At 38.0% G+C, this 20,243-nt stretch overlaps 2 protein-coding genes and 1 pseudogene across 4 annotated transcripts; 1 reads left to right on the top strand and 2 right to left on the bottom strand.

Moving 5' to 3' along the window:
* Positions 1 to 805: 805 nt before the first annotated feature.
* Positions 806 to 6,846, bottom strand: BRX (DZC (Disease resistance/zinc finger/chromosome condensation-like region) domain containing protein). Of its 2 annotated transcripts, none has more exons than XM_089041685.1 (7): positions 6,471 to 6,846; positions 6,024 to 6,215; positions 4,909 to 5,056; positions 2,574 to 2,968; positions 2,260 to 2,389; positions 1,553 to 1,944; positions 806 to 1,298 (listed from the first exon to the last, which is right to left on the bottom strand). In XM_089041685.1, the coding sequence occupies exons 3-7, from the start codon at positions 5,020 to 5,022 to the stop codon at positions 1,220 to 1,222; spliced, it is 1,110 nt and encodes a 369-aa protein (XP_088897811.1). In that variant the 5' UTR covers positions 5,023 to 5,056; positions 6,024 to 6,215; positions 6,471 to 6,846; the 3' UTR covers positions 806 to 1,219. The 2 variants fall into 2 exon arrangements, with proteins under 2 accessions (XP_088897811.1, XP_008238104.1); XM_008239882.2 differs by having other exon boundaries at positions 1,553 to 1,941.
* A 6,269-nt stretch (positions 6,847 to 13,115) lies between these two features.
* On the top strand, positions 13,116 to 17,525 carry LOC103336937 (F-box/FBD/LRR-repeat protein At5g22660-like; annotated as a pseudogene). Its single transcript, XR_016122280.1, has 6 exons — positions 13,116 to 13,278; positions 13,528 to 14,303; positions 14,347 to 14,502; positions 16,352 to 16,434; positions 16,793 to 16,812; positions 17,124 to 17,525. The product of XR_016122280.1 is annotated as an F-box/FBD/LRR-repeat protein At5g22660-like (transcript).
* Positions 17,526 to 17,590: 65 nt separating this feature from the next.
* PAM68 (PAM68-like protein (DUF3464)) lies at positions 17,591 to 18,903 on the bottom strand. The gene is made up of 2 exons (XM_008239881.3): positions 18,680 to 18,903; positions 17,591 to 18,398 (listed from the first exon to the last, which is right to left on the bottom strand). Exons 1-2 carry the CDS (start codon positions 18,761 to 18,763, stop codon positions 17,820 to 17,822), a joined length of 663 nt encoding a protein of 220 aa, XP_008238103.2. The 5' UTR covers positions 18,764 to 18,903; the 3' UTR covers positions 17,591 to 17,819.
* Between the last annotated feature and the right edge of the window lie 1,340 nt (positions 18,904 to 20,243).

Here is a 20,243-nt window from a genome sequence, read left to right as displayed (position 1 = left end):
TGCTCGTGAGTTCACAAAAACAAAACCGTGAGTTCATAGCCCATTTATTATGTTATATTTATTTTTAGAAAAAAATAATTTATAACATTATTAAATTTTTATCTATTAAAATATATATTTGTTGATAATGGTATGGAATGAAAAACTGCATCCAGAAGAGTTTCAGGTATCACCAAAAACACATCATATAAGTAAGTGATTGTCGTCAATATGATTGTGAAACACAAACCGATTGATAAGGCCACATAAATAAAGGATTCTTTAGATGGAATCTGCTAACAACATGAAGGATAACAGTCAGACAAAGAAAGAAAGAGATTGAGTTATAATTTGTGTGATGCATTAATGACATTGTTTTAAGTGTAAAGAAAGTGATAGAAGAATGGAGAAAGTCCAAAAACGAAGGTTAGAGAGAAGGTTGCTAGCATTCCTCAAACAAGTTATGTTCGTCCATAATATGAACGTGAATGTAGTGCGACATTCATACTCATATTCATCCGTATTTACTAAAGGCTCCATCATGCACTTCCATCCGTATTCATAAATATAGTGCGACATTCATGATGATTTTTACTGCATCTACCAAATTGCTATGCAAAATTTGTTTATGGGAGCTTACATGTCTAACAACTAGTTCCTCCAATGGAGGTCTCTTCAACAAGTTTTCCTTTTAAAAACAAAACAAAGAAACAAAAATAAATAAATAAAATAGGGGGAGGGGGAGGGTGGAAGCCGAATTACACTTCAAAGTACATATGGGGCAAATGCTTTGAGCATTTTGAGCAATACAAGGCATTCAGAGATATAACCGCAAATAAATTAAATTCCATTTCTCAAACTATATGTGTTACAAAGAACAAACTCAAATGAGAGCCGCGTAATCCCATAATCCCAAAAGCTAATAGTCATAAAGAGAAAAGAAGACCCAAAGACACCAATGAAGGCAAAACTTGACACATCTAGGTATCCCATGTAAATAAGCCCTGACAGGAAATGAACCACCATCCCATGAGCCATCATCACTATATATGATAGGAAAAATAAAAAATAAGTTATTTGAAGTGTTAGATCATATAATAGTGGTGGCAACACCAATTTCCTGTGGAGAGACTTCACTGAAATCTTTCATTTTTCAGCTTTTTGAGACATCCAGATGCACCTTGAACTCTTTCATATCATCATCCATCAGAAATGTTGGTTGTGTTTGTAATGTTAAAATTTAAAGGTATTGAGCTTGTATTCTCTCTCTGTTTTCTTCCCACCATGACTTTGCGTTCATCTCCCCGAACCTTTCGCGGCTGTGCAAATCAGAGAAATAAGGTCATGAGCTGCCTCTCGATTACCAAAACAAGAAATTGCTTATTGCCAATATTATGGTGCAACACAGAGAATTCATGAAGATGGTAGTGGATCTATTAACAAATAACTAAAATTGTCTGAAAAGAAGATCAAGAACTAGCTGTATGGAAGTAAATACAGAGCAGGTCATGGAATGGGTATATATATATGATGCAACAGAGAAGATGAATGAAAATGCTAGTGAATCTGTTACCTGAATCGGACACGGCGAAGTTCCCGAGTGCCATCAGCTAGCTGCCTTATGGTTATATATACCCCAGGCTCATCTTCCTCAACCCATTCTGACTCGACATCACTAGCATTGCTAATTGAGATTGAAGCTTCATCTCTAGAGGAGGTTGTTGTCCGTGAAGCATCGAAAGATGATGCCTCTCCCTTGTGCCCGCCTGCTCCATAAGCACTAGAACCACCAGCATTATAGTGGTGACCACCACCACCATGATCAAAAGAATCGGATGGGAAATAGCCTCTACTTCCGGCTCCAGAGGGTTTATACTGGTTCCTTGGTGTCCAATCCTTGTTTGATGGAGCCATAGGGCTTTCCATAGCAGATCCCATCCTTGAATAAGAAGAATCCCTCTGCTGCTGAGTACAACAGTCTGTTAATAACTACCATTTTCAAGTACACATACATCATAGACATTAATTCAATGGACCTCTTTTCTAGCATCCATCAAAGCACACTTCTAGAAACTTTATCACAGTGATGTTAACTATAAAATCAAATGAGGAGGTTTCCAAGAAGCCATTTAAATGGTTCCATGTACATTCGAGAGTCGAAATCAACTAGTACATTCGAGAGTCGAAATCAACTAATCATGCAAGTAGATAGACCACAAGGCCATTAAAGTCAATGGTGTTCATCATTTCACGCCTGAATGCCAAATTTAATTTAATTACCTCATCTTCAGACCTTGGAGGAGTGTGCAGAGCTTGCCGGTTGAATCTCTGAACATTGTAGAGCTCCATGATGCGGTCATAATTCTCACCCCACCATCGCTGAGCTTGCCATTTGTTAAACATCTCTCGGCTTCAAATTTGAAAGTCATGTTTGATCAGTTTGATGTACAGGGATAATCAAGTTACAAGTACTAGATTTTAAGACATTAGCAGAATCAAAGCCACATCACAAGTCCAGTTCTTGGATTTTGACAAGGGTACAATTACTTTGTACAGATACTAATTTCTTTTTCCTACAATAGTCATTGCCATACCTGAAACGAATTCGTTTGAGATCATTTCCCCCATTAGGAAGAGATACGAAAGTGATGTGTACGCCTGGTTCCACTTGTGCCATCCACTCCTTAGGCTCATCCTCATCCAAAACTACATCACAAGACTGAGCATAGGATGCACCTCCTGGGGTCCGATCACCACCACCATATGCTCTGGTAAATCTTGAGTCTGATCTTGCACCCAACTGATGATTAGAGGTGAAGTCCCAAGCTGGTGTAGAACTTGAGCTTGCAGCATAGGGGTATGGAATCCCTTCTGAAGCAGTATCAAAATCTGGGTAAGGTCTCGGTGTTCCTTTCTTATAATTACTCGACCCTGTGCATGGTTTGCATTGCTTGTATGCACCGGAGAATTTCAGTGCCATATCTTTGATCTGCACAATGTTAGAAAAATGGGGTTGGCCAAATGCCCAAGAAAGCTATGCAAGAATTAGATGGAACATTTATCATTATGCATTTTCCAAATCATTACGTTTTTTAAAATTAAAAAGAATCATATAAATGGAAGAAAACAGTTTATATGAGATAATTCCAAGTGAAGACACAAATTTTCAAAGTATTTCACTTGCTTTGAGTGTAGTTTATCTTGAATACCATGTGTAGAATACAACCGGATACACCAGATTATTACTGATGGGGCAGATAGGTACCTAATCTTTGTTACAAATTGCTGTAAGGTGAATGCAAACCATCATTAAGAATTTATTATGGGACCAAAAACAGCAGCGTTTGAATTACCATTTTAAAGGGCACCTACTTATTTGGTAACAAATTTTTGTAAATGTTCAGCGTTACATTATGTTATATCCGCATTTATTTCAAAAGATCACTCACGTGTGTGGGTAACTAACCATAGCATTAAATTTGCCTTAAAATATAAAAATTAATATAGTTTGCAATAGAAGGTAAGTTGTGCACGTACACTTTAATTATTTTAAACTACTGATATATGTGAACTCCATTGTGAGATCCGCGATTGAACTTAGCATTCTTCGTTAATCATAGGAATGCGTGTACCAAATTATGATACATTTGATATCTAGATGTAACAAAGCATAGCTTTGGGACACCCAAGAACAATGCAGACATTCTTGTTTGCAAAAGTGATTTCGGGCAGCAAGCCCTAAAGTGAAAGCAGATAATCAAACCCAAATCTTAAACGATTTTCTACTTTTTTTGCATTTACCCAAAAAAAAAAAAAAAAAAAAAAACTCCGTTCTACGCTATAGCATGTATTTACTTTAGCAAAACAGTAATTAGACAAGAATTCAATGGTGGGTCACGCAAGGACATCAATTAGCAGTCTTTTTCTGAATATAGCGAATTCTCTTTTCTCCCATTACTTGTTGCGGAAACTCTAAAAGTTTTCTAAATATACTGGCGGGAGATTATATTTTATTTGTGCATATATTAAAAATGAGAAAGAAAAAATAAATAAATAAATAATTAATTATTAATTAGCCATATAAAATATAATAAATAGAAGAGCATATCACGTGTGTGTGTAGACATCAGAGAATAAATTAATTATATTTACAGTAGATTACTACATATGACATCATCAGCACGTTACAGTTAAAGTAGACATGTCTAACAAGTTCACACACAAAATTTTAACGACAATATATATGTCACTGTCACTCATGCTACTATATGACCACACGTTTTTTCTCAACGAAGCGCATGTTTGTGAGTGTTTATGGAGGAATTTAAAACGCTTTCAGCGTTTCTGACAGCGTTTTGTAGAAAATTTAAAAGTATTTATGGTCAGAAAACATACTTTCTATAGATTAATACATAAGCAATTCTAGACTCTTGCGCTCGAGATTATGGATTCGATTCGTCCATTTTTCAAGACGATATTGGATGATATGAGGGTGTAGATAGAATCTAGGGTGGGCACAATCCCCGTGCTTATTCAGAGTTATAGCGTTGTAGGGTGGAAGTAGTAGGACTAAAAGGTGTTCTCAGTTCATAAATTCAAAGGTGTATTTTGAATATCTCAAAGCTAATTCTTCTGATGCTATTTATTATTCTTCGTGGGTCGATTTAAAAGAGCACAAAGCAGAAGTAGAGCTACGAACAGAGAGTAGTGGAGTGGAGGAGGGTGTGTTTATATATGCAATGCAGACTTGAAAAGATGCCGAAAAGTGGGCCCTACAATATCGGGCCCCACTTAATGCTCTTGTGATTTTGTTTGCTTCATTTTCATTTTTATGGAAAAAGAAGCTGAAAAAGCAAAAGCTTGTGTAGGTGAAGACACGCATACAGAGACACAGAGAGAGAGAGAGAGAGAGAGGGATTGATTAGGAACCTGCGCCGTCAGGCTTTTGACGGCTTCTTTTGTACTTGGGGTGCCACTGCCACGCGCTCCTCCTTCCTCTCCACCATCGTCCGTCTGCTTCGTACATGCTATGCACGTAAACATCTTCTTCTCCTTTTCTTCTTTACCCCTTTTACCCCTGAAAAAACCATATAATTTCATTTCAGTACATAGCCTCAATCAAACATACGAACAAATTCATGAACAAATAAACTATCTCCCCCCAGACCTCTTTTTGTTTTCATGGATGGATAGGAAAGTTATCTTTGTTTAAGAAGGGGTGTTCCTAATTACAAAAAGGCCCTAGGAGGGAGGTATTTTAAAGGGGTAATTTGGACAATTCACTGGAAAATAGAACATTCCCTTGTATGGCAAAATGGAAGTTCACAAAACAAAACATCCTTGGATGAAGAAGGGGCCCCAATCCACAAAACAAAACATCCTAACCGCCAATTTGTTTGGTGGCAGAGAAAATGCAAAGAAAAAAAAATAGCATCAACACAGCAAATGTGAACTGCAAGGATTGTGGGTTTTTCTTTTGATGATTTTCCCGGGAAACAAATGGGTCCAAAGTAAGAAGGGGAAAGAAGGAAAAAAAAAAAAAGTGAAAAAGGAAAAAAGAACTCGGGATCAGAGAAGACCAAGAAAATGCGTAAAATATAATGAGTCAATAATTGAAAGAACCCAAAAAGAAAATTGGGAAGTGGCATTTGAAACTTTGAAAGTGGTCTCATTAGGAGGCCAACTCGAGGATGTGCGTCGCTTTAATGTACCAACCCAATTCATAATTAAATAAATAAGTAAATAAGCAAATGCCAAAATTGCATTATTTATCCTCAAGAGCTGAACTTAGAGAGAGAGAGAGAGAGAGAGACAAAGTGGCACTCTGTTTCTTCTTCTTTTTCTTTTGATCTTTTAATTTTTTTCAACCAAAAATTTGTTTTTGTTTTTGTTTTTTTTTTTTTGGGTGGGGAAGGGAGTGTTGGGGTATGAAAGCGGTGGTTGGGAAGACAGAGAGACAAAGAAAACAACTGAAAAGAAGAAGAATCAGATGAGATCAATATTAAATTGAAAATTTGTATCATTATTATTCGAAAACGACTTACCCAAGCAAACCCTCAACTCTGCTTTTTTTTTTCTCTGCTCTTGTCGCTTTAAGCTGCTTCTCTCTCTCTCTCCTCCTAGTCGCTAGCTCCTTAGCTTAGCTGCCACTATTCTCAGGCTCAAACTCTCTCTCTCTCTCTTTCAACTGCTCTGCTTCAATGCCTTCATTCAATATAGGCCACTCTGTTTTCCAACTGTATCAATGGACCCAAAAACAAAACAAAACAGAAAAAACTATTAGAAACAGAGCATTCAAATTCCTCAATCTCACATATTATTGATGCAAAATGGAAACCAAACCAAACCCATTTCAAAAAAGTCTAGGGACATACGAGAAGAGAAAAAACAAACAATTAATGGGAGAGAGATAAAGAGCAAAGTGATGCTCTGCTCTGTTTGGTTGCCGAGAAAATTAAGAGAAAAAACAGTAAAGAAATTGCAACTCTCACCTAGATCAACACCTCATCTTGAAAACCCGGCACGGGAAGAACCAAACATTTCAATCTCCAGAGAAAGGAACCGAATAAATGTGGAAAATGAAACTGGAACCTCTTCACTCAACTTTCCGTAGCTCCAAACCGAGTGAACCCGAAATCTTGCGAAAATCAAAATCGCTTCAATTTTGGCAGTGTGAAGTCAACCCAGATCACCAAATTCTCTCTCAATGTAGAAACAACAATCTTCGGACCGATATTCTTGGCCGGGAGACGAAATGCCGGGCGATATATTCGAAATTTACCGAAAAGGGAATGTTTCGGATACAACAGCTCCGGGTTTCACGTTACGACAATCCTAAAAATCGGAAAATTACAGACGAGAGAGAATGGGAACAAATTGGGATCTTGTATTTATATAGAGGAAGATGTTAACGACGTCAGATTCCTCCGCTATATGTAACGGAGGCATTTGGTCATTTGGAGTGAGGACACAAGGGTCCACATGTCTAGGTGATGTAAAGGGAAGGGGTGTCTAGGACTCTAATATGTGTAGAGAGTAGGACACGTGGCGGCCTTTGATTCGGTGAGGACATGAGAGGGTGATGGAGGGAGATTTATTTTTTTTAATTGACAGATCATAACTCAAGGAACCATCTAATCAAGATTTTTTTAGTTTTATTTTTAATTTTATTTTTATTTATTGTATTTATGTTTGAGGTAGGTGAATATTTTTATGAGGGGATAATTTTGAGGTCATTGATGCTCATAGCCAATTACTAATTGGGTATGGTCAAATGCCATGGACTGAGCTTTTTCATAGCACATTTTCTTCTGTTTTAGGCATAGCCACGAAAGTAGGTGAAAAATGTGACGAAATAAATTGCATAATGTTGTGTAATTTGTGTTGTTTTTTGTTAATGCCTCATACCATCATGGTGAGCATAGTCCATCACAAATCACCACGTGACCGTAGATAGCTCCGTTAAACTAATACCAACCCGAGCAAACGTGATGTCTTGGATATCAATCAAATGTCTCCCGACCAAAACCTGACTGAGCAAGAGTGAATCAATGCTCGAGCGCCAGATACCGAGCAGACCACTGTGGTATCGTGTGTGACCAGAGGTGCATCAATACTCAACAAGCGTGACTAGACCCCTGTCAAGTCACTCCATCCTGCCTGATAAACAGCCTAGCAAGTGAAAGAGATCAGTTAATGCATTTTCCATCCGAAGCCAGGTGTCACCTTACCCTTCGATCCCAGATAAACAGGCTGATGATAGAGATGGATCATTTAATATACTTACAATCCAAAGCCATGTATCGCTGGTTCACATAATCTCTGTCAAACATCATGGTGATAAGAATAGATCATTTAATGTACTTCAGTCCCACTTGGGAGAGGGGAGATAAATATCTCCTCCTCAAATATCTTTGTTTCTCCTTCTCCTTTCTATAAATACCCCTCACCTACATCAGGACAAGGTAATAACGATTCTCATCTTGAAAACACTACATCCATTCCCTCCACCTTATAACCACGTCTGACTTAACGATCGGAGGGAGTTCAATTGGAGACCGAACCCCAGTTCGCTCATATTCTGATAGTTGTTCAAAGTGTGCAGGTCTTCTACGAAGAGCATCTCAACCCAGAAGGTTTGGTATAAGCCATGATCTCAATCCAAGTCCAGGCTATACTTTATACTAGAAGGATACACAATTTACATTTTTTAATCACATGAGTGAGCATGCTTACTTAAAATATGTCTAATCTCAAAAATCAGGTCAAGTAAGCTTGAGTTAATTTTATTTTTGCTACTATTAGTATTGCAAATGAATGAAATTGAATAGATTGTGTCGAGAAATTTATCTTCTAATCAAGCAACTAGAATTTCGTGGGAAGCTGACTTTATATAAAGTTATTTTATGTACCTAACAAACAATAAGGACTCAAATTCTTTTTGAATCACCATCACCACCACCACTGTCACCCCCACCACCATCACCACCACCACTACTTGACACGGTGATTACCACCACCATTAATGCATTTACCAACTCCACCTCCACCATCTCTACTAGCCCATCACTATTTCGAATTTATAGAAGTTTAATAAAATCTATCAAACTCTATCACAAGATTCCAACACATTTCATCAAAATTCTTATGAAATTCAATCAAAGTATATGTGGAGTTTATGAAAGTAAAAAAAAATCCATATAGTTCTAACTACTTTAAAATCCATTAAAATCTTAATTGAATACACCTCTAGAAGTGACATTAGAAATCTCTAGCAACATTAAAACAAGTGGAGTATGCAATCGATTGGTCCGAAACACCAATACAATTTCAATAATACTATTTGTACCATATTTATTGACCACTTTGTTGATCACCTCTCTAGTACAAGTGGGTCTCACCTTCTTCAATAGAGGTGAGCCCCACTAATGTATATGGAGACCCATCTATTATTAGAGATGTGACTAGGAGTGTAGTCAATAAACATGGTACAAATAGCAGTACTGATACAATTAATATAAATAGCATATCATGTTAGAAAATAATTAAAAATACAAATTAATGGAAAATCATCCTAATTGACCATGCATAGAGTCTTTTTGCAAATTGTTAATGTCAAAATCACCAATAATCCCCGAACTAGGAAGACTTGAGGAACAAAGTATAAATGAGAGTTGGAGATTCTACCTGTAACCGAAGGTGTTCTTATTACTAGTGATATTCCTCGAGGCGATCACCAAAGAGGACGTAGACACAAATCCAAACCTCTATAAATTCTTGTGTTATATGTTGTCTATTTTACTTTGGTGTGTGTGTGCTTCTACTTTACGTAGATTATGTAGACATAAAGCCGAACCTCTATAAATTCTTGTGTTCTCTATTGTTTGTTTTACTTTAGAGTGTGTGTGCTTCTACTTTTCCTGGTTTGTGTGTGTGCACATTGTGTAGTCCATCAACGACAAGATCTTGGATTGTTTCCCGCATGCATTTTCTTCTATTCTCAGCAGACGTGGTATGCACAAGATATAGAACTGGTCACCTCAGCAACATAAGTCTAGTATTAGCTAAACCTTCTCTGATGCCGAAGTAAAATGAATTATATAAAGAATTAACAGAGTTTTGAAATGGTTGAGAATTATTACCCTCGTCTGAATTTGGGTGATGAGTATTTATAGAAGGCATGAGGGAGCATATCTCCTTAATTGGGAAAATGGAGGATGTCTAGGTCATGCCTTAATCATGGCGAGGATTAGGAATGCATTTTGTGCTAGATCCAGCCACATTATGACACTTGGTCTTGACAACTTGATTAGAGTGAAAAACCTTGTAAGCGTAGAGAAGGCTTCCCACTAACAAGGGTGTCTTTGGTGGTTTTGACCAAGTGTCATGGTGGGGTGAGGATCGTGATACCCAACCATGGTCGGTCAAGGTTGGTGGCGTGGCAATTAGGGTTGGCGTTGTTGAGCATGCTCGAGTCAGATGTGATCAAGTAGTGGGACTATGTTTACTCGACCATCCACGTTGTGCCTCATTAATGATCAATCGATACAGGATAGATCTTGTGCCAACAAAAGTATAAAAAATTTATCTTGTTTAGTTCATATTCTCTCTATTGAAGTTCCATGAACTTCATTCATCTAATCATATGGCAAAAACATGATCATGAATGAAACAAGAACAAGTCCATCAGATACTCTGTACAAAGTCCATAATATACGCATGTTGCTTAAAAAATATTTGTTTCCATGCAAAACTCCATCAGATAGGCCCCTCAAATGAGCCTAACTTGGATCGAACAGAGCTCACCAGCTGACAAAACCACCAGAAGACAATGGTGGATTGAATGCGAAAGCTAAGAGTAGCCTAACCAGTGATGTGTCACGTGACACACACTTTCCAAATTTAACAAATGGTTGGTTTTGTATTCTATTCCTCACCAAAGCCTCTAGCTCTAGGTCATATTTTAGAAACTTAAACCTTTTGTTCTCTTTTTGTTCTTTTTCTTTTGGTGGGTGAAAACAAAACTTAAACTTTGGATATGAATTTTGTTGGGCAGAAGAAATTATGACGCGAGAAAGATGTAATGAAATGAAATGAAATGACCAAGCAAAGTGGAAAACTGTATGGTGTGTCCAATCAAAACGCACGAGTGAGGAGGGGTACTTGGATGCGCCGCTGGTGAGGGAATCATCATCACTATTAAAAATCCAAATTGGAATGTAGGAAGATCTTCAATCTTGTCAAACAAACCACAAAAAGATTCTTATAATTATATGTGTCAACCAAAAGCTAAGCCCCATTTGTTTTCTGAATTCTTCTGATATGTTTTTGTCTTCTTCTACACCTTACCTGATCAGAGACTGGTTTAATTTCTTTATTTATTTGGTGCAGCCCAAACCCAAAGGTCTTTTACTGTTTTCGGTCAATAACATCATGACACATGAAAAAATTATTCCCGCTTTATTGTGTTATAAATCGGAATAACAAAAAATGTAATCCCGTTTTATAAGAGTTACTCTCCCAAACGTCCTTCCCTGAGGTCCCCAAAGGTGGTCTCAAAGAAAAGGACCAAAACCCATTGTGCAAAATTGATGCTGGGTTCTAGTCAGAGGAAAAATAGTACGGCTAGGAGACAGTTAAACACTGCAAACCGGCTAGGACCGGTGACTAATCGGTTGAGAGGGTGTCTTCTTGGGCAGAGAGCAGAGAGAGGTTACTGGCTGTTGTCGGTTGTCAGCATCTGGTTTGGTTTCATGTTAATAATAATTTGACATTATTTTGTTTTGTGCTTGTAATTGTTTGTATTTTGTTGCTTTGGCAATATGGGCAAGCCATGCGCTTTAACTTTAGCCAACTACTCTGTCTCTGCTCTTGTCCTTGCTTTATTCCTGGGGCTAACCTCTCTTTAAGCAAAGAATGCTTGGAACAGAGGGACAACAAACAAAACCAAACCCCATTTCTCATCTCTCTCTCTCTCTCTCTCTCTCTCTCTCTCTCATGATATATATATATACAAATTCTCCAAAGGCTCCAAATGGGTTTTGTATTGCATTGCATGCCCACGTGTCATCGTTTAGAGAGTAAAGCTTTTTAGTTGCCCCCAAAGATCTTGTTGAGAAAGAAAAGCATAGTCAAGGTCCACAACCAGAAGCCATTCCTCTCATTTCCGCTGTGGCATTTGGCTTGGCTTCGCAACCAAATTCAAATTAAAATCTCGAACTTTAATTACCACTTTGTTATTTTTCTCACATCTCTTTGTCTACGATATCTCTCTCCATACGAACAAATTGTGTCAGAGAGAGAGAATTGCACACAAAATTTCATTTTGAGTTCAATTGTGACGCATCGTATGATTGAGAGTCTTTCATGCGATTAGATCACAGACAATAATATTCCATTTGTTGGTGATGTTTTCTTCTTGTATTGTTTATGAAGGCATGCAATAAATTACCAAAATCATAAAAGAAAAGAGTCAAACATTTTTCTTTAAGTCTTCTTTGTTTAATGAATTTTTCAAAATCTTCTGCCTCTCTCTCTCTTTGTCTCAAAAAATGAAAAAACAGAAAAGAAAAGGAAAGACAAAATAAGTAGAAAAGTAAATGAAACATGAGAGGCATGGTGATGGTGGTGGTGGTGGTGGTGGATTTAGACCACTTTTAACGTTAGGAATGTTCTGTTTTCAAGTTAATAACAGTTGTACTTGGAAAAGTGATTATAAAGCCATTCAGCGATCCTCCCCAAAGTAGATCTCTCTATCGCAATCCCAAGTCTTTTCCTATTTCCAATGTTTGATTGCCATTGATTTATTGTACACGTCTTTTGAATTTCTGATTTTATATATATTTTTTCTAATTTTTAAAAACAATATTTCTTGCCTTGCCCCATGTTAAAAGAAGAGACATGGCAAATGGATTGTCTCATACTAATACTATGTATGATTATGTGGATGAATCCCTCTCCAAGATGCTTGGATCATCAAAAGCTAAGATTAGGATGACGAGGAACTTCAAAACTTCAAAGTGTTAGGATTTTGCCATGACTCCTAACTTGAGTTCTCCCTATACTTTGTGGTTAATCTAAGCTCTAAAACGGGCATGTGCTGAGAGTATATGTCCCTCGTGAGAATTGAAAGTCTTGCATTAATAGTTCAAATGATTTCTGCCCTTTCCACACATAGCCAATTGATTTTGGGTTGTATACTATAATTCTAACAACATGAATAACCAGTCTCTTGGTGGGAATGTCTGTGGATCATGCAAGCACCCACAGAGATTCATAACACAAGTGATCTTGGGTGATTGGGATATTTTCGCTACGTAAGTTTCAAACATGAAAATTCCCTCATTGCTTGATACATTTACCACCGTAGATTTTATAGAAGGAATTTGTTGCCTTGTTTTAGACTTAACACTCTAATTATTGAGTGGTTTGAAGTTGAAAAATGATGTTAATGCTTGATAGGTTGGATTAGAAAGAGACACTCATCTTGTGTTCGCAGAGTTCAAAAGTTCAAGCCCATATTTTGAACCCACGTTATTGGATTACTAAAGCCCATATTTTGACACCAAGAAAAGTATTATTGGGTAGGATACTAACGACGTCGTCTTAAACTATTATTTTCTAATTCTGAAGACGTCGTCTCCCACTCCCACTGAAGCACCATTTCGAGGAGAAAATGCAAGTAGAAGAGAAACCTGTTACTCAGTTTCCCTTCTTTTCCTGCTGTTTTCTCAGCAACCAAACACAGTAAACCTGTACGCTGAAGCTAGAGTTGGCTCCACCAATGCAGAACTATATCAGGTATTTTTACTCCTTCCGAAATATTTTCTTTGTTAATTCCTTATGTCTTCTGTTTGGATGCCAAGAAAATCCAGAAAACTAAAAAGGAAGACAACGTAGGGCCAAAACTTATAGTTTGTGCTGTTGAATGAAAACCCAAAAACAACGCAGCTTTATTTTCCTTTCTTATTTCAATTAGAACTGAAACAAGAAGGAAATTTAGGAAACTCTCTTAGAAGTTAAATGTTTTTTCTTTGGGGGTTTTGACAGAAAGGGTTGGAAATTCGTATATGGGTTCGCATTCAAAGGGTCGATTTAAAGCATGCACTGAGGACAGGATCAGTGGATTACCAAATGAAATTCTTTGCCCCATTCTTTCCTTCCTTGGAACAGACGTGGCTGTAAAGACCAGCTTTTTATCACACAGGTGGAAGAATGTGTGGACTAAAGTTCCTACTATAACTCTATGGGATTTCGATTATCGAAATAGTTTTTTCGAGATCGCTTTGGGGAATTTGTGGATCATGTTCTGTTATCGCATGGCTTCGTCAGACATCCATACATTCCAACTTCATTGTTCTGAATTTGAGGATGATTCTCGGTTTGATGCTTGGATTTGCGCCGCAGTTGAGCGTAATGTTGTTGGACTGGGATTTTCTGTTCCGTGTTATCTTTGTGAGGAGTCCAGGATGGATTGGGAAGACTGGCTCTATGAGTTTCTAAGAAGCCTTTACATGTGCAAAACATTGGTGGTTTTGAAGCTGAGGCTGCTATCAGTTATTACCATCACTCCCACCTTAGATTGTTTCCCAAGTCTCAAGGTTCTCCATCTTACAATCTGTCATACTGATACTGACTCAATGGAGAAACTCATTTCTTGTTGCCATGTACTTGAAGATTTGATTATAGTTGGATCACTTCAAGAATTTTCGTATTTAGAATTTATTATCTCCGCACTGAAACTAAAGAGCCTGCTGATTTATTTGGAACCATTTAGTAGAGATTATAAGTACGACATTTTTGTTAATATCAATGCTCCAAATCGCGGATGAAGTTTTGGCAACCTATTATTTGAAGAATTAAAAATCCCTGAGCAAAGCCAAGATTAATTTCGGATCGCTACACGGGTTTGAGGACTTTGATGATGACGATGTCCTTGATTCTGCTGTCTGTGTGCATAACCTGTTGGCCGAACTTCTCAAAATTAAAGATCTTTCACTTTCAGCTAAATTTTTGGGGGTAATTGTGCTCTAACTTGTCTCCTTAGTGGCTGATAGCATTTTTACATGCTGGAATTTTTCAATGGGAATGCTCTATCCATGATGCTGAGAAAATTTGACGTTGCTCTAGTCATTGACTGATATGTAGTTTATCCTATGCGAAGGATCCAAACTTAATGCGTCAATATCATCTGCTTAACTTTTTTTTTTTTTTTTTTTTGGTTGATAAAATGGGGGGGACAAGCCCCAAAACAAAACCCGAAAGCCTAACCAGTACAAATCAAACGGCCCCGAGTGACCCCCAACAAATCATCAGCTAACGCAGAGCTAGCCCATATAGGAGCTGAAGCAAAAAACTGAACATCCAAGTCTAGATTATGGCTCCATTTGGCAAGGCAATCCGCCAAGCCATTCTTCTCTCTGAAGATATGCTGGATATCCCAACTCTCAAAATGTCTAAGCAACTTGCCACAGTTTGAGAGCAAAGCAGCTAGAGGATGGAAACATAGAGAATCCCTTTGTTGGAATAGATTCACAGCAATATGAGAATCCATTTCTATGAGGATCTTGGTGAAGCCCTTTGCCACTGCTAATTGGAGTCCAAAAAACAAACCCCAAATTTCAGCATCCAAAATACGCCCTTTCCCCAAGTTCACAGCAAACCTCCACACCATTCCCCAAAGCAATCTCTAATCACAACACCAGCACCAATTTTCCTAGAAATATTCATGCAAGTGCCATCCACATTGAGCTTAACCCATCCACTTCCAGGTGGCTCCTAACTTAGCATAACTTGAGTTCTAGGCACATTCCTACAATTCACACTAGAAGCCTTAAGCCAGTCTGAAACAGCAGCACAAATAATCTTCCTAGGATTACAAGGCAAGTCCTCAGCATCATTAAAAATGTATTGGTTACGCCACTTCCATACATACCAACAAGTGAAAACAAAAATGATATTCCAAGGAGACCTCCCTTCCCACTTAGCTTTAGAAAAAAGATTGCTTCGAAGCCAAGAAGGATAGTCAGATACGAAAAAATCATGGAATTTACTTGGAGGCAGAACAGTAAGCCATACTTCCTTAGCACGCCCACAATCCTAAGAGTGTGAATGATATTTTCAAAGTGCCAACCACAAACAGAACAAGAGGACTCCACAGCTAAATGTCTTCTAACTCTTTGTTCATTAGTTAAGATCTTACCTTGGAAAACAAGCCATAAGAAAACTTTCAACTTAGGCGGGAGAGACATACTCCACAGACCCTTCCAGCAAGCATAAGACCAATTAGAACCCCCATGGATCATCTGAAAAGTAGATTTAACATTAAAGATGTCATTAGAAGTAGGCCTCCATATCTGAGCATCGTGACTATTACCTCCAAAACCAACAGGAAAACAGGTGATCTTTTGCACCATATCCTCATCAAGAACAGCTCTTAACTTCTCAACATCCCACCATCCTTCTTTAAAGAAATTAGAGACCTTGCAGTCCAAATCGATCTTTGACTGCAGCATACTGTAACAAAGGGAGATCAGCCACCCAATGGTCCTTTCAGAAATTCACCCTGTCCCCATTACCTACTCTTCAAACCATTCCCTTTCTCAACTTGACGCCATAGAGAACACTTCTCCAAGTAGTAAAACAATCTTGCTTGGAGACCCCAGGAGTATCCAAGATAGAGCAGCCTTTTAGGTACTTCTTTTCATAAATTTGAGCCCACAACCCTTGATCACGAGTGTGCATCCTCCAACCAATCTTTGCTAAAAGGGCCCTATTCATGTCTGCAGTTTTCTTGAATCCTAAATCACCCCTACATTTAGGACGACAAACCAAATTGGCATAAATGTACCTTTTGCTTCCACTTAAATCGCAGTATGGAATATTTGGCGGCTTGGATGAGGTAGCTCTACCAGCTAAGGAGAGACACTTCCTTTTGCAAGCCTACTTTGCAATCAAGTAGACCATTATACGTAACTTTAGTCATACGACTATGCAAAAGGGGCACACAAATCCCACTGGTGTTGATAAAAACAAGCAGGAAATCTATCAACACCAGGGGCCTTAAGACCACCAATACCAAATAAACTATCCTTCACTTCCAACATATCAATTTTTTTCACCAAGGAGGCAATCTCACCATCAGTGACTGAAGGGAAAAAATAAGGAAAACTCACATTAGTAGCAGCCTAAACAGGAGCAAAGAGTTTGGAAAAGAAACCCACAGCCAAATCTTTAATACCTGCAGCATCCTCCACCCAAACCCCTTCATCATCCTTTAACCGTTCAATTCTATTTCTCCTTTGTTTAATTATAGTTGTGAGATGAAAAAACTTAGTATTTCTATTCCCTTCTTGAAGCCATCTCAACTTGGATTTCTGATGCCAAAATAGAGCTTCTTGATCCAGAATAGAATTAAACTCATCATGCAGTTGCACTTCCAAATTACTCAGAAAAGAATTAGGCCCCTTACAAAGAGCTCTCTGGATCCCAGACAACCTAGCCAACACCCTTTGCTTTCTTTTGTCTAAGATGCCCAAACACATTTTTATTCCACATCTTGAGGGGCTCAACAAAAGCACAAGACTTATCAAAAGCAGAGCCAGAAAACCCCAACCAATTCTCATAAACAAACTGACTGAATTCAGCATGCTTCAACCACATTGCCTCAAACCGAAAAGGCCGCAAGTGCGGAGTATACAGAATTGAAGACTGCAAGCAAATCTTAATTGGGCATATCATCTGCCTAACTTCATACGGGGATTCAAGGGACAGCCGATCAGATGGAAGCGGCAAAGTACAGATGGAAGCGGCAAAGTACTTGTTGAAGCATGGTGAAGTCTTGAATAACTTGATGATTTATACTCATGATTTCCCTGTAGAACACATGATGGAGCTCCGCCAGGAGATTTCAATTGTTCCCTAGGGCTTTGAAGACTTGTCAAATTGAATTTCCGAAACAGTGGGATCTAGGTTTTTTACGTGGATTCCATTTTCAAAGTTGTGAAGGGGTCCTGTCTTTGTTGACGGAAGTGCACTTGTGTTTTTAACTGTTCTTATCTTCTGCTTTTAGCTTCTTTCATTTTGGAGGAATTGAGTTATGGAAACATATATGTATGGAAAGCATACATAACATAATCTGATCATTTAATTAGTTTTCAGTTTAACTTGCTAAAGCTAGATGCGCTACTACATTTGCTTTGGCTAGTAACATTGATGAAAAAAAAACTATAAAAAACTATAAAAAAAAGAGAGGAAAAAATAAGTAAATCTAAATTTAAAAAAGGTCCAAAATTTACTAGTATCGGAGGAACAAATTGTTGAAAAGAAGTGTGAGTTGTTAATTAGTCCTTTTTAGATCCACCGCGAAGGGACTGCCAAAACACAGGCCAATTCTTCTGAGCCTCATTCCAACCCAAGACAGAGCCTTCCCTCAAAGGATCCCAACTGGAGGACACAATCCCATAGCTGACCCCAAAAAGAGCCGTCCCAAAGAACACAAACGACACTATGAAGGGTACCCAAGTGGGCACATCTATTTTCAGGCCAACTTTCAAGTAGTAGAAGAATGGGAAGAACAAGAGCCCCAGAAACAATGGCACCCCAACTGTGAACCCCATCCTCCCAATCATCCTGTTCGTCACGATCTCCGGTATTACACCTTCCTCCCGCTCGTCCTCTTCCTCGTCCTCATCGTCATCTTCATCTTCATCGCTGTCATTGTTTTGGTTTGTGTTCTTCTTGGTCTTTTTCTTTTTCTTTGGGGAAGGGCCAAAGCCTCTTGGGCTCCGCAAGGTTGCATTTAAGTGTGTGGAGGGAGAAAAAAACTTATGGTTTTGGTCTGTTGTGGAGATTGGGTAGTGGGTTTTTGTTATTTCTTTCAGACTGTTGGTGATGGAGAAAGTCCAAGGCTTAATACTAATCTGCAGGATTTTTAAAAAAAAAATGCAAGCAAGAGGTGAGCAATTGCATAATTCAAATGCAATTGAAACAAGCTGCAATTTCCATCTATTGAAACACAAACACAATACTCTTGTTTTTTTTTTATTCTTCTTTCACTAAGGGAAGCATCAAAATTCAAGTTCATACCACCATTTCAGCACATTAGAAAAACAAACCAAGAACTGCAGATGGTTGAAAACAGAAAAAAAGAAAAAGAAAAAAAAGAGAGAGTATAATCTGCAGTCGTTCTATTTAATGGTACCTTACTAGATGATGCTTGGTGTTGCGAGGGACAAATTGGAGAGGGCTTGGATGACCATGAAGATAGCCCTGCAATTGCAGCCATGGGCTTTGGTTCTGCTAGTGCTCTTGGAAATGGAAGCCTTGGTGTTCAGAAAGAGCAAAAACTTGGCATGGGGATTTCTGGTATTATTATTTCCTTCGAAAAAAGACGGATTTGAAGGGCCATGAAGAAGGGAAGAAAACAGAGTGGGATACATGAAGGATAAGGTTAGAGATATTGCATTTGTGGGTCCCTGCTGATCTAAGGGCCGTAGGATTGCGCACATAAGATCTAAAACGTTGATGACTTTTTAAAGACATTTAAAAGGGTCTACTCTGTTTTTATTTTTTTTATTTTTATTTTTCACACTCTTAGCTAGGGGTGGTTGCGGTTCGGTAACCGCGAATTTTTGCCTAAACCGCAAACCGACCGACTATTTGCGGTATGATGATTTTTGAAACCGCAAACCGACCGCGTTTTGCGGTTTACCATATTGCGGTAAACCGAAAAAAGCGGTCGGTTACCGTGAATTAGTAGTTTAAAACCACAAGTTCTTTTTGTGTCAGAAAAATCCAATCTTCCACATTTTAGGCCTACTTTTGATGCTTCTTTTGAAGCCTTTTGAGTTCAAGCATACTTTAACCAAAAAATATAAATTCACAACCTCAACTTCTCAAACATATATAAATTGACAACATCCCCAACTTCTCAAGCATTCACAACCTAAAGAAAATTAAAGTTACAATTCAAAGCATTCTAATTAAAGTTTAACTTCTCAAGCATTCACAACCTCAATTTCTCAAGCATTCCAATTCCAAATCCTTTAAAGTTACAAACTAAAAAGAAAATGCAATGCAAAATGAATTAAAGTTACAACTCAAAGGAAAAATCCAATTCAAAGTTAATTAAAGTTACAAACTAAAAGGAAAATGCAATGCACCAATGTTACAAATTAAAGTTACAAACTCAAGTGTTGGTGGTGGTGAGTGGATTTGAAGGACCCCATTGTGTTGTTTGAGCACTAATGTTATCTACAAAATGCAATTTTTTATTTATTTTAAATATAGTTGCGGTTTGCGGTAACCGCAAGTTTTGAAAATCAAATACTGCAACCGCAAATGCGGTTCGGTTCTTCATACTGCAAATGCAGTTTGGTTTCCCACGATTGCGGTTCCATTGCGGTAAATTGTCGGTTGATTTTTGCGATTTTTCGATTTTCCGGTCTAAAATGCCATCTTTTATAGTAGCCATGGTCCATGCAAAGTCAACGCCTTTTATCGCAATGGTTTTATGAAGATTTTTATCTATAGCTGGTTTGCACATGAGCTTTCTTTCAGAATTCCATTTGTACATGAGCTTTCTTTTATCATAGTGGTTTTAGGAAGATCTTAATCTATAGCCAAAGCCATTTTAGTGCCACATACTCAGAAATATTGTTTTTTTTAGCATTACTTTGCTTAGCAAATGAGTTTCTATGTTTTTCTTATTTGGCCAATGTGGGACTGGACTCAATGATAGAGGATAGGCACCTGTGAGACGATGG

This window comes from Prunus mume, linkage group LG7, assembly GCF_029339155.1.
Source record: "Prunus mume cultivar Tortuosa linkage group LG7, ASM2933915v1, whole genome shotgun sequence".
NCBI classification, from domain to species: Eukaryota; Viridiplantae; Streptophyta; class Magnoliopsida; order Rosales; family Rosaceae; genus Prunus; species Prunus mume.
This window is presented reverse-complemented; position numbering and strand designations above follow the sequence as displayed.

Excerpts from the sequence above, each read along its gene's own strand:
- BRX (XM_089041685.1), bottom strand. The coding sequence starts at position 5,022 with ATGTTTACGTGCATAGCATGTACGAAGCAGACGGACGATGGTGGAGAG. Across the intron at positions 2,969-4,908 it reads TCAAAAGCCTGACGGCGCAG|ATCAAAGATATGGCACTGAA; the intron begins GTTCCTAATCAA and ends AACATTGTGCAG. Across the intron at positions 2,390-2,573 it reads CTCAAACGAATTCGTTTCAG|CCGAGAGATGTTTAACAAAT; the intron begins GTATGGCAATGA and ends TCAAATTTGAAG.
- PAM68 (XM_008239881.3), bottom strand. The coding sequence starts at position 18,763 with ATGGCTGCAATTGCAGGGCTATCTTCATGGTCATCCAAGCCCTCTCCA. Across the intron at positions 18,399-18,679 it reads ACCAAGCATCATCTAGTAAG|ATTAGTATTAAGCCTTGGAC; the intron begins GTACCATTAAAT and ends AAAATCCTGCAG.